The sequence below is a fragment of the Serinus canaria genome, chromosome 3, assembly GCF_022539315.1.
Source record: "Serinus canaria isolate serCan28SL12 chromosome 3, serCan2020, whole genome shotgun sequence".
Taxonomy (NCBI): domain Eukaryota; kingdom Metazoa; phylum Chordata; class Aves; order Passeriformes; family Fringillidae; genus Serinus; species Serinus canaria.
In genome coordinates this window covers 55,636,698-55,649,987 of record NC_066316.1, presented here as the reverse complement: position 1 = coordinate 55,649,987, position 13,290 = coordinate 55,636,698, and the positions used below count along the sequence as shown (strand labels likewise).

The window sequence follows — 13,290 nt, the reverse complement described above, 5'->3', positions numbered from 1 at the left end:
CAGGCAGGACCTCCAGGCAGGGCTGGGAGCTGTCAAATCTGTCTGGTGATGTAGATGAGACCCAGAAAATGGATGCAGTGAGTAGATGACACATTGTGTGCAGCTGATGGGGAGAGTGGTCAGAGGAGTGCTTTGAACTAGATGTTGCCACGTCTTAAAACTCTGCTTACAAGACACTGAAGTGGCTGGAACCACAGACATGGCACCCAAAGGCAATGCTTAACTGCAGTGCTCAGGTGATGGCAAAATAAAAGGAAATAAGGGCAAAAATGTGATTGAGTTTATCACGGTTTAGTTTATATTAAATTATAGGCATCTAAAACTGATGTAATCACTTTCCACTTCCTTTATAGTTTTTGGCTGTAAATCTCATCCTGAAGTACATTTCAAAAATAGATGACTAGGTAACAAGTGTAAGTACAGATACAGATATAAATATGTAAGGTTAGATGATTTGAACTTTGCATAAGATGATCAAAAAGCAAAATTATCCTGAAATATGTGACTGAAAACTTCTGTTGCACACCGGAGGACTCCTTTCTGTTTGAAAGGAGAAAAAAACTCCAGACAATTTTTTTTATATGCAGAAATGAGACCCATGGTATTCTCATAGAAATGATAGACATCTAAAATAATAATGTAGGCACCAAAGTAAAATATTTTAGACACAATTCCCTGCTAAGCTGTTACCTGGTGACTAAAAATGATAGAGTTTCCCAGTGCTGAGGATTTACCCACTTGTAAAGTTTTTCCTGTTGCATTTGAACTTGTGGATGGTACCACCCTCTGGAGAAAATAGATGTGGAGAGCTCTGTTTCCATTTTAACCAGTTGTCTAACAGATCACTTGCCCAAATTTCAGGAAAAAGAAATTTAGAATATTGACATCAAAGGCTAACTGTAAATGCAGCAGATGTTGCTTTATTGATCAGGCACTTTTCTTTATGAAAGCTTGGATGTTGTCTCCTCAAAGTTCAAGTAAAATTATGTATTTATACAATCTAATATAAAATGCTTTATGTATGTTCTATGAGATATGAATGTTGTTCAGGTTTTGTTGTGGTTGTAACCAATTGCCAAAAAGTAACATTTGAGGAAAGCAAGTGGCATATCAGGAATGAAGGGCTATTGTTCTTACCTTAATTGCCAGGATATGACAATTCTAATTACTGTTTGACATTTTATTTTCCTTTTATTGCCCTGATAATTATAACAGAAGATTTCCAAGAGTTAAATATTCTTCCTGGAAAGTAATGCTCCTCCAGAATTTTAGCTAATATATTCAAAGGTAATTAACTTCTTAAATAAATCTAGAATACGTAATTGATTTGTAAAAATTTTGAATTTCAATTAGAAAAAATAGAACTGGAAGTTTAAATAAAAGAAATTAGATGTTCATGTCTTGAAAATGAAGAATTTAAGTCATGCTCTAAAGAAATTTTGTGCCTATGTTGTATTTAGTTTTGATTCATAAACCAAAGTATTTTATTCTGATAAAGCCCTGCCAGGCATCACCAGCTATTCTTCATAAGCACATCTCACTATGTTAGTGGGATTTTTTTCATTACAGGATTCCCCTAAGGAAAAACTGTTAAAAAAAGAATATATATATATATATATATATATATATATATATATATATATATATATATATATATATATATGTATGTATATAAATATGTGTGTATATATATATATATACAGATTTCCTTCTGTACATAAGAGAGATGGGACCGCTGTAAACTCAATGTATATATGGCCCAGAATGTATGTCTATATTGGATGTCATTATCTTTATGCATAAAGGTACATTTCAGTATTTGTATTCCTACAACAAACTGATTTCATAACTAGACAGTGGGAATGTGGGTGCAAGTTTCTGACTATCAGACTCTTGAGATGCTCAAATTAAGAGGCATTAGACTGCAATACAGAGATCAGTAGCAGAATTTGGGGTATGTGTAAGAGTTGTGTAAGTGTTGGCATAGATCTCTAAAATGTCTTCTGGAGATGGTTTACTTCACAGAATGTATCCAACTCCTTACATAGAGTGTTGGACAGATATGAACCATTATGTGCTCTGAAGCACGTGGCTGAGAGAGCTGAGTTGGTTAATCCAGAGGAAGAGAAGGTAAAGGAGGGTCTCACTGCAGCCCTCAGACAGCTGATGAGCAGCTGGTTATGGAGATGATGAACAGGTTATGGAGAAGCCAGGGCCAGACCCATCTCAGAGGTGCAAGAGGAAAGGACAATCTTCAGTGGAGACAAACCACAGCAAGGGAGATCCTGATCAGGTAAACAAAATAAAAACTCTACCCAGTGAGAGGTTTAGCCCTGGAACAGGTTAGCCAGAAAGATGTTGGATCTTAATCCTTGCAAATACTCAGAACTCATCTGGACAAAGCACTGGGTAGCTTGTTCTAACTCTGAAGTTACCACTATTTGAGCAAGAGGATGAATGAGATGACCTCCAAACCTCCCCTAACCTGGTTTCTTTCTATGAGTGTGTCTGTAAATATTCACCAATCTTCTAAAGAAACAGAGGATAAACACACAATGAATTTTTGGCTTATTATGCTGTCTGCATTATATATGCATGTGATTAAACCAGCAGATCTCAAAATGGTTTAAACAAGTGGATTAATTAAACAAATAGGACTGATTATGCTACATCTCATGTTTAAAAGCAGTCTGCATTTGCATTCTAAATTGTTGTGGATTTAATTCAATGAGTGTACACAAACATTTCTTCATTAAATCCTTGGACATCTGGAAGTCTCTTCACATGAAGTGGTGTTGTTTATTGCCTTTGTTGGACATTTCTAGTTTTGCAACATCTTGGAAGACTGCTTAATATCTTTACACTCCTTTTCCATGTGGTTTTGGACAAACCACAATTTTTTTTTTATTATTTTTTATTTGCTCAGTGCATGTAGAAAGGATGGAAGGTTTTGTTTGCAAACCAAGGTAGATGCTTATGCTACTTCCACAGTTTTCCTGAGATATTAAGGTGACAAAATGTCTGTAACAAGGACATAATTGTGTCCATCTAAATAACAAACCTAAAGGTCTCCCTCTAAAGCTGCAGCAATAAATCTTTTGACTAAAAAGCAAAGTAGTGTTTTTGAAAACCACATTCAGCTGTTACTCAACATTGGAAAAGAAATATTAGAATCGTGAAAGGGCAACATGATGCTAGATGTTTTACTTTTGAGAAGAGGAATGGTGCTATGTGGCAAAGCATCAGGCTTTCATTTTGGATATGATGATGTAGGTCACATCTGCCTTAGCAGCTGATTTACCTAATTAGTTAGCTGGTTAGTCCACAGAACTGGAAAGATTTCCCTGATTTGATGAATACAGGAGACCTCCTGATACATTATACCATGTGACTGCTTGTTATTCTTTTCTCCTGAAGTTTTTCAGTTCCTGATAAATTGTGCTTATTTATTTCTCTATTTTGGGGCTGGATGATTCCAGGAGCGCATGATACAGAGATGAATTTCGTTATATCTCAGCCTGTCTTGCTACAGCTTCAGAGCAATTGGGTGTAGTGGAAGAAGTGGGTGTTGCTCTGTGAGCCTGAACTCTAAATGTAAAAAAAATACTTTAAACTGGGGTTTATTGTGACAGAAAAGATTTTGAGGACATTGTCTTCTACAGTAACATGCAAAAATATATAATTATATATGGTGAGAGATATAAAATTCTATCAATGTGTTCCAAGGGCTGGCATGGTAGCACTGCAGCCCCTGAGGGATCCTGTTCTGGTATGTGTGTTGTGGGCGTGGACCAACAGGCTTTGCTTGCTTGTGTGGTGTGCTTTCTTTGTTCTTGCACCTGTGAGGTTTTACAGCACTGACCTACGGAAAGAGCTGGAAATCAACCTGGTAGCTATTGAATTTAGGCTTGGAAAGGCCTTGGAGACTGTTTAAAATTCACTTTGCTAAGGCAATTTTCTGCACCCTCATTTGAAAGCTCTGCTTGGATGTGTATGAGTGTGTGATAGCCAGCATATTTTTTTGGGCAATCTCTGGTCAATGGCCTGGGGCAGCAGCAATCACTGTGAGGGTGTGGAAAGGAAAACTAAACATAATTTTCCTTGGCAGTTATTGACTGGCAGTTGCTTGAATTTTCTACAGTTATTGGGGAGTGTTTTTGTGATTTACAGTTTTTAATAGCTTCTAGACTAGACCTAGGTGAGAAAAAATTCCTCCTAAAAGATTCTTTTCTTTTACTAGTTTCAGTAATGTGGAGCTATGGGGTATTGCTGCAAAAAGCACAATAGGTTCATGTGGCTGAAGGAAACTTCTCTGGAGGCACTGTGCATTTATGAGATTAATATTTCCATCTAGTGGATTGTGCTCTGCCAGTGATATTTAAGAATCTTGCCCCTGCAGGTATGTGTTAAGCTATCAAACCTTGTACTGTCTATAGGTATATGTGAGGCTGTTCAGAGTCAGGTGAGAAAGGTTCAGCTGAGAAAAGCCCAAGGACCAGTTTCTGTTAGTGAATTTCAGTAAAAATAATAATAGCTATGAAAAGCCTTGTGAGAAAAGAGGCCACTGTCCTATCTATCTCTATCAAGTTTGAAGCAATACCCATTACCAAAATTAAGAACTCTGACTGATAATTTTCAGAAGTTGTATTATGTTGGAGTTATCCTTGCGGTCTTTTAAAGCAGTTTCTTGCTCACTCTTTCCCAAGACACTCACATTCACAAACACATTTACATTTATTTTTAGAACAGAAGAAAAAAAAAATCATAAAAACTACTTGTAGGTTATACTAGTTCTAGGTGTCAGGTCCTCAAAGTACCCAGATGATGTGAAGAGATGAGGCAGGGCAAGATGTAAAACAAATCTCAGCTCCCTGACTGCTCAGATGCACAGCAAAGAATTTCACATCCAGTGGTAGCCGCAAGGCTGCAAACAATAAAAACAAGCTATACCATATATATCTGACAAGCTATAGAAAATATGTCTGTCTGTGTGTGCATGCTAGTGTCCGTATGTCTTTTATTCTTAATAGCACTAACTGCATTCCATATTCTGCTATATATGATGCTTTAAAGAAAACAAAACCAAAAAATTATTCCATTTTTTTCCAAGGACAATATCCAGATCTCTTCTTTGCTCTGGAAGCTGATGCAGAAGGGCCAAAGCACAGGATTTGTCAAGTCTGTTATAGACACAGGACAATGAACACTCTATGATGCAGCCAGTTTGATTGTATTCCTGTATATACATCCTAAACCTCTGGTGCCTCAGGAGTGGATTATGGCAATATGGCCTGTTTAGAGTTATTGGTTCAGTCCAAAAGATTTAAAAATTGATGCTGAATGCAACAGCTCTCTTTTGGCAGCACAGTGTTGTTGTGACCTGATTCACACTGGCTGTGTGTTGTTGTCCAGAAAAAAATCAAGATAAAACAGCTCAAAATAGTTTAGACTTTCCCATTTTTAAAGCTGATGTGCTTCATGCTCCCAAGATTTATTAGTAGCAAAAGCTCTTATGCCTGGATTAGAGACTCTTGTAGGTGATGTAGAGGGGCTGTTGGAGAGGGAGTTTTAAGGTGTTTTGTCTTCTGGAAAAATTTTTATCTGGTCCAAACCTGCAGGCTGCTCACTTTCAGCAGTAAGCTATTCAAGACAGCTAAATTTGCCCAAGCTGATTTGGACACTGTTTTTCAAGCAGAGTCAGCTTTGCAGGTGAAGGAGCACACTTTCAAGGCTTTTGCTAGGTTGGGAGAATTTTTTTGAGGCAAACATCCATTAACAAACCCTGGTTTTGTTTGCATGTTTTGTGGTAAGATTATGCAGTTCTAAATTGTCTAGAAAAATTGCTAAAAATTAAATATCAAGCAGCAGGGGAAATGGCAGAAGCTGCTGAAAACTTGGTTTGGTTGGTAAGTACTGCAGAGATCACAAGAGGAACAGCATCTCCTCAAGGTTTCAGAGCCAAGTGACCAGGAAAAGAGCACAGCCCGCAGGTAGGACTAGCTGCAGGTGTTACCCAGCACCTTGGTGGGACCCAGGCAGGAAAGTGGCATTGTCTTCCTCCTCCTGCTTTTCCCACAGTGCCCAAATCCATGCTCCAGGGTCATTCAGAGCAGCGGCATCGGTGCTGAGCAAGAGAGCTGGCACACAGTCAGATCCTGTGGTTTAACACAGCTTAAGAGGCAGCACAGGGCATACCTTGGGCAACTCTGAGTCCACCAAAGTAATTTTTGTCTGTGGTTTGTTTCTTTTCTTTCTGCCTCCTACTCTAGGTGTGTACACTTTTCTTTCCAGCACCTTGAAATCTCTGGAAGAGAAAGACTATATTCACCGTGTCCTGGACAAAATCACAGATACTCTGATCCACTTAATGGCTAAGTCAGGTCTTTCTCTGCAGCAGCAACACAGACGACTGGCTCAGCTCCTCCTCATCCTCTCTCACATCAGACACATGAGGTGAGAGCAAGCACACAGTCAGCACCTCTGTACTGGGTGCATGCAAGAGAGGTGTCACAAATGCACATGCACACTTTGCCTTCATGGATGGGAGGGCAACCTCTGTGAAGGGCTGTTACCCAAACAAAAAAAAAAAAAAAAACAAAAAAAAAAAAAAAAAAGAAAGAAAAAATCCAAATGAAAATATTTACCCTATTTGTCCCTTCTAGTTGTCTTTTCCTCTGCCTATTGCTTGATCGTGCTGATAATTTGATAGAAAGCAGTACCTGCTTTTAATCTTGTGTGTGTCATAGAATCACAGAATGGCCTGGTTTGGAAGGGAATTTAAAGATCATCAAGTTCCAACCCTCCAGATATGAGCAGGGACACCTTCCACTGAGATCAGGTTGCTCAGAGCCCCATCCAAGCTGGCCTTGAACACTTCCAGGGATGGGAGACCCACAATTTTTCTGGGTCAACTTGTTCTACTGCCTCACAACTCTCAGTACAGAATTTCTTCCTAGTACCTAATCTAGACCTGCTCTCTTCCCTTTTGAAGCCACTCTGCCTTGTCCTGTCACTACATGCCTGTGTAAAAAGTCCCTCTCCAGGTTTCTTCTAGGTGCCCTTCAGGTACTGGAAGGCTTGTGTAAGGAGCCTTCTCTTCTCCAGGCTGAACAATTCCAGTTCTCTAAGCCTTTCCTCATAGGAGATGCGCTTCAGCCCTTGGATCACCTTCATGGCCCTGCTCTGAACCTGTTCTAACAGGTCTAAGTTTTTCCTCAGGGTGAGGACCCCAGACCTGGACACAGGTGTATGGAAAGTACTGAGTAGAATATTAATGTAGAAGTAGCCTAGCTCTGCAAACTTTGGTCTCCTGTAAGATTTAATAAAACTATCACTTCTGTGCAGCCACTTCTCACAAGTGTCATGATTGCAAATCACTTTAGAAAAGAGATTTAGGATTATTATGTGAATTGTATGAATGAGGATAAATGCAGAACTAATAAATTCCAGTCTAGAGGACCATGCCTTTTCCTAATCAGAGGTGAGCTGCAGTACACACTACTAGTAATTGCAGCGAATGATTCTCCCAAATGATGTCTTAAGGTAACTGCTCAGTGAATGAGGTGTTAACAGGATAATTTTTACGAAGATATCCTATAGATTTTATTATTATGAAACCACAGGAGGTGTTGCTGCACAGATTTTAATTTTCATTATTTCAGCTAATGAAATTTAAATTAGAGTGAACACCACATCATAGCTACTAAAGCTGAAACAAGAAGATTTTACCTCCTGATTTTATACACAGATATTTGAGGGAAAGTCAAGGGGTGTGGTTTTTTTCACTTGTGTCATTTTATAGAGTTTCTTTGTTCTTGTGTTAATGAACTTATGAACTTCCCCCCCACCCAAAAAAAAAAAATATTGTACAATTAAGGAAATTCTAGATGTATAGCTGTTTGCTACATTCTTGACTACAGCAGTCTGCAAAATTCTTTGAAGGCACTGCTGTCTGCTTAACTGTAGCAGATGTGTACAGCAAATGCCCTGCTAAGTTGTTTAGTAGAAGCAGGATTTATATGAACCCAGCAAATATTATTAGCTGGTAGCTTCCCCCCTCTGCCCCATAGCATATTTGGAAAGTAACTTTTTTCATCACAACCCACAGCAACAAAGGAATGGAGCACCTGTACAACATGAAGTGTAAGAATGTAGTTCCACTCTATGATCTCTTGCTGGAGATGCTGGACGCTCACCGACTGCACGCCCCAGCAGCCAGGAGTGCTGCACCCATGGAGGAGGAGAACAGAAGCCAGCTGACAACTGCATCAGCTTCATCTCATTCCTTGCAGTCTTTTTATGTAAACAGCAAAGAAGAGGAGAATATGCAGAATACCATATAGATGGAAGTCAGCATATACAGTGGTATGAGAAACCCAGCAGTGTTCTACCTAGCTCATGCTACATTTCATCTACAGTGCCACCTTTGGAAACACTCCAGTGACAACAGACACCAGCATTTTCCATATGAGTGTTTGTCAAGCGCTTGCCTAAATTGATTGCTTATCCTAAATGGAAGACATTTCATTGCCATAGATAGCCAGCAAGGATTGTCTGGCTAACTCGATTTAAAATTTTCAGTGTTTTAATTTAATTTTGAATGTTATTTGGGTAACTAAGTCCTCATTTGAAGCATACATTCATTTCACTATAAATTGATAGGCCATACCACCTATGCATATTGGTATCTTCATGAGTGGTGGTCTTTGTTAATATCCATCCAAAATCCTGAGCTCACTTAGTCCTTTACTTGCTTGAAACTTTGAAGCAGTTTGGTAGAGATTCTGGATGACTTCTTGGGCAGTGTAAAGAGAAAGTTGACGGGCATTTTAATGTGCCATAGAGAAGCTGCACTGAGAGACTGCTTTGGTAGCCTAGTTAGGTTCCTGCCTCTTTTCTTCCTACAGTATAAAGGACTGCTGTCTGAGAATTGTAGTATTTTACCTCGCTGGCTTACATCACCAGACAACTCCCTTTCAACCTCATTCTGACCAAACTTTTAGGTACCCTTACCATATCCTCTAGATGAATTGCTTTGCATGCATGCTATCTTGTCTGATCCTAGAAAGCTAAATAGTTTTGTTGCCCAAGAGTGTAAATCCAGGGCAACGTGGCAAACAGTGATAACATAGAGAATTACTCTTGAATCAGACCAGGTGATTACAAAAATCACCAGGGCGTTAAAAAAGGTCTTCACACACATACAGGATCCAGTACTATTTACAAAAAATCCCTCTCCCTGTCCTGTGCTTTGTTGTGCTACAAAGCAAGGGGTGAGGATGCCAGTGCGAGACTGGCACAGAAGGGCAGGATGATCCCATCCCACTCAGCAGAGTCCGGTCTAGCTGTGTGTGGGAGAGCTAGCATTGCAGTCAGAGCAGCAGGTTTTTCCTTGCTTTGGCATTCTTTGGCTCTTGTGGCATGCTTCAAAATCACTGTTAAGAGTCAGCTCACCTGTGACACCAACACTGGGCAATGAGCCTCACACATGGTGTAGACTTTGGGACTGCATGTCCAGAAAGATGAATCTTTCTCCATGCATGTCTGTAGCTCCTAAGGATATTCATAAGGATCAGTTTGATTCTTCAGACCAATTGTAAATATACAAAAGGTCCACTGACATCAAGAGTTTCAACAAGATGTGAAAGAGACTGAAGAACTCCACATGATATGCTATCCAAAGTAGGAGTTGGTGCTGCTGTTTGACTGGCTCTATGCTAGAAAATTAAATGTCAGGGAACTTTGCTGGGTACTGGAATGAGATTATTACACATGCCAGGGTTATTTTACTAATGTAATGATAAACTTTGCCTGTGCTATCTGCACTTCTGATTGACGGGTGCAGATTGGGAGTTAGCATGGACCAGGGACTATTCCAACAGCTGGTTGGAAGCAACCACCCTACCAGTGAGGCTGTTTCCTAGCACACGTGTAGGCTGCTCCACAGCAGCTGGCCACAGTGCTAGTGAAATGGTTCAGGGATGTTTTTACTATAGTTAAAACCTTTATGTTCATTGGAATATCCTGTAGAAACTAAATATAGGAAAGAGTGCAAGTAATGCCATACAGGAATGCCTATGTCTAATTACACTCCCTGTCACACAGGTGGAGTCTGTGTGCAGTGAGATCAAGTTTCACAGCAGTTGTGAAGTCAGTGAGGCATAGGACAGGTTTTGTGCTTCGAGTCAAGAATTCAATTCTTTAGTGAATGTACATAATGGTGTCTATAATAGTTTAATGTACATATCTGAGGATATGAGAAGATTGAAAGCCTAAAGCTATATGCTACCAATGTTTAGGATTCCTTGAAAACTGCAAGCCTAAGCATGTGAAGCAGTCACCGTAAGTTCATAGGCCTTTTCTTGATGCATATTATGGTGTCATTTTTTTCTGAATGTGCTGAAGATTTTGTCTTTTTGTGTATTCAGTAAAAGCATGTGTGTGTGTGTATGTGTGTGTGTGCGCGAGCGCTTATTTGGTACCTAAGGGCTTTTTGAGGGCTCCTAAATGTCATGAAAGAAAATGGAAATTCTGGGTTGTTTTAGTAGCTGGTTTTCAGATGTGTTAGAAAAACCATGAGTTTACTGAAATGAGTGCAGGCTATGATCTGAATGGAGCACAAGAATCCCTGTAGTTAAATTCACATGCTTACACCGTTGTCATTTACTTGTAGCCCAGTGTGCATTAGAGCTGCTCTTTAAATACTGTACATGCAACTTGTTGTCTAGGCTAAAACACACAGATCAAGCTCATAAGCTGGAAGGCAAATTGGTTTAAATGAATGCCTCCCTTCCTACATCCCAGAATAAGTCATTACATTGATTCAAGTGTAAATTTGACCTAGAGCATAAAAGGTAGTTCACGGAGAGCAATTCACAACAGAGGGTCAGATTTGGATGATACCATAGAGGGCAAGTACCTTTACTTTCATGAGATTTTCCAGTGAAGATGGAAAAAGCATGATTTGAAGTGGTATGCAGCAGTCAGAAGGGTATCATAATGTCTCTTGGCATATACAGAATATTATCACTCAGCTCACAATAATTGTGAACTCTTTCCTGGGCTCAGGTCTTGCAAGGAAGCAATTTAGCTTTCATCCAGTCCTCCCATGTTTGTGGTGACAACAGTGAAGGGCAACCTAGAAAGAGTAATTCCCTGTCATACATTAATTTACCTCGGGGCAGATTTAGGATCCATGTCATTAACTTTTTATTGAAGCAGCACCTTAATGAATAAAGTAACATTCCCAGAGTTATCTATAAAGATGGCCCCCATATCAGACAGATGAATGTAGCTATTCAATTGATTAAATAAAGTCAATGATACAAAAATCACTTTTTTTATATGGTGATGAATGATGCTCTCGTGTATGCAAACAATTGTGCCTGACATTTGGTAATTGTTATTTCACAATATGCTATTTTATGTGTGTATATATATAAATATATATATACATATATACTTTATATTTGCAGCTGACAAACCAGTACTACCTGAATATCTGGTGCTGGATATTACATAAAAATATATATCATGTAAAAAAAATGAAAGAAAACTTTTTAAGGCAGCTAATTATGCTTTTACCAAAACATTCATAATGATGTCTCTGGACAGCTAAAAAAAATAATTATTTTGTAACGTTTATACATGGATTTTTTTAAAAAAACAAAAACATCAAAAAACAAAGAAACCCTCTAAAAACATAGGCAATGTAATACCAGCACAAGGCAAACATAAATAGACCAGATGAATTCGCTTTGCTTGAGAACATGGTTGTTACTGAAGTATCACAAAAAACTTGGGAGGTAGAAGAGGAGATAGGGAGATGTGTAGCACTTAGTGATGTCAGAATATGTGGTGTTTGAATATGTGAAAGCTACTCTGGTTTATAGTGGTTTGAGCCACGTCTCAATGTTGCAGACTTTGTCTCAGGTAAAACTCCCAGTTGGGGTAGTAAGATTTGTACTCGGGTAAAATAGTTTAATGAAAGTTTATTGGTGTGTGTTGTGATAAATTTACTATTATGTTTCAGTGACATCACTTGATGATTTTTCTCCTTCTCTATACTGAGGGGTTTAAATTGTAATTAAAGAAATAATCCAAACTGGGCTCCCAAGGATGTTGCAAGGACTGTCAACAGATCACTGGACCTTGAGTTGAAAAAAAGCAAAAAAACCCCCAAACCATCCCCTTCATATGAGTCAGGATTTGTACTGGAGCCTCCATCCATTTCAGTTGATGGCAACTAATTCCTTAAGACCTGTGCCAAATGTTTAAAATAAGCAAACTACCGCCAAAGCAAAAATTCTGCCTCAATAGGTCTTTAGTTTTATTACAGGCTTAGTAAAAACATGTCAAGCCCCTCTTGTGTATATAATTTCCTGCTTTAAAATTAGAGTGCAACTCAACAGATAATGGGTTTTGTATATAAGGCATTCTCAGCTGAATTTGTGTGAAGTGCATTTCTTACTCTGAATAAAGATATTGATGTTTTCAATGCTATCTACAACTGTGATATGGCTTTACAGATAGAAAGTCAACACATGTAGTGGAAGGGTGATGTTAACAATGGAATTGTAATATAAACCAATCTTTGCTGCCACCTTCAAGTGTAACATAATCTCAAATTGATCTGAGAGTTTCGAGTTAATGTTTTCCCAATATTAATGTCCTACCCTTTCTACTCACAGTTCCCTTTCATCCTTCAAATGAAGGTAGCCTTATATCCTGAAAGTTGTTTTTGAAGTGATTGTTGCCCATAAAGGGTATTTGGTTTTGCACTGTGTTAGAGACATATTAAATTCTTTTGCATTCAAATGTGCCTAAAGAAAATAAATAAACAAAAATTTCGAAAAAAAATATGCTGCCATATTGCAAATTAGAATATTCTGTAATCCTGTGTGCCTATGATTAGAAGTCTGTTTCTTCAGAAAGTGCCCATTGAAAAAGGAAGGGATAGACTGCTGGTCATGAGACTTGCATTATCAAGCCACTTTATGTATTACCTTATTGTATGTACTATGAAACCAATGCTTTTGTGTGCACTATGTAGTCTGTCAATGCAAAGTCCTTTCTTTGGTATAGGCTCAGCTGTCATAATGTATTTGTTGAAGTATTCTGTTCTTTCACTGATGCATATGAAATTATTGATGTCTTTGGTTTTGATGAGGTATTTTTTTCTTTGTTTTGCACCTAAAAATGTCTAAATAAAAAATCTGGTAGGCTACCTGATTGGTGCAAGATTTTTATCAATGTATTTGATGTTGAAAATAAAGAATTAATCAGAACACA

General features: G+C 38.5%; 1 protein-coding gene across 1 annotated transcript in view; it reads left to right on the top strand.

The window, feature by feature from the left end:
- The window catches only part of ESR1 (estrogen receptor 1), a 161,203-nt gene extending 147,913 nt beyond the window's left edge, over window positions 1-13,290 (top strand). Inside the window, 3 exon segments of the mRNA XM_018919943.3 lie at window positions 6,270-6,453; window positions 8,108-8,319; window positions 8,322-13,290. Of these exon segments, the coding sequence (XP_018775488.2) occupies window positions 6,270-6,453; window positions 8,108-8,319; window positions 8,322-8,443 (518 nt within the window). The 3' untranslated portion in view covers window positions 8,444-13,290.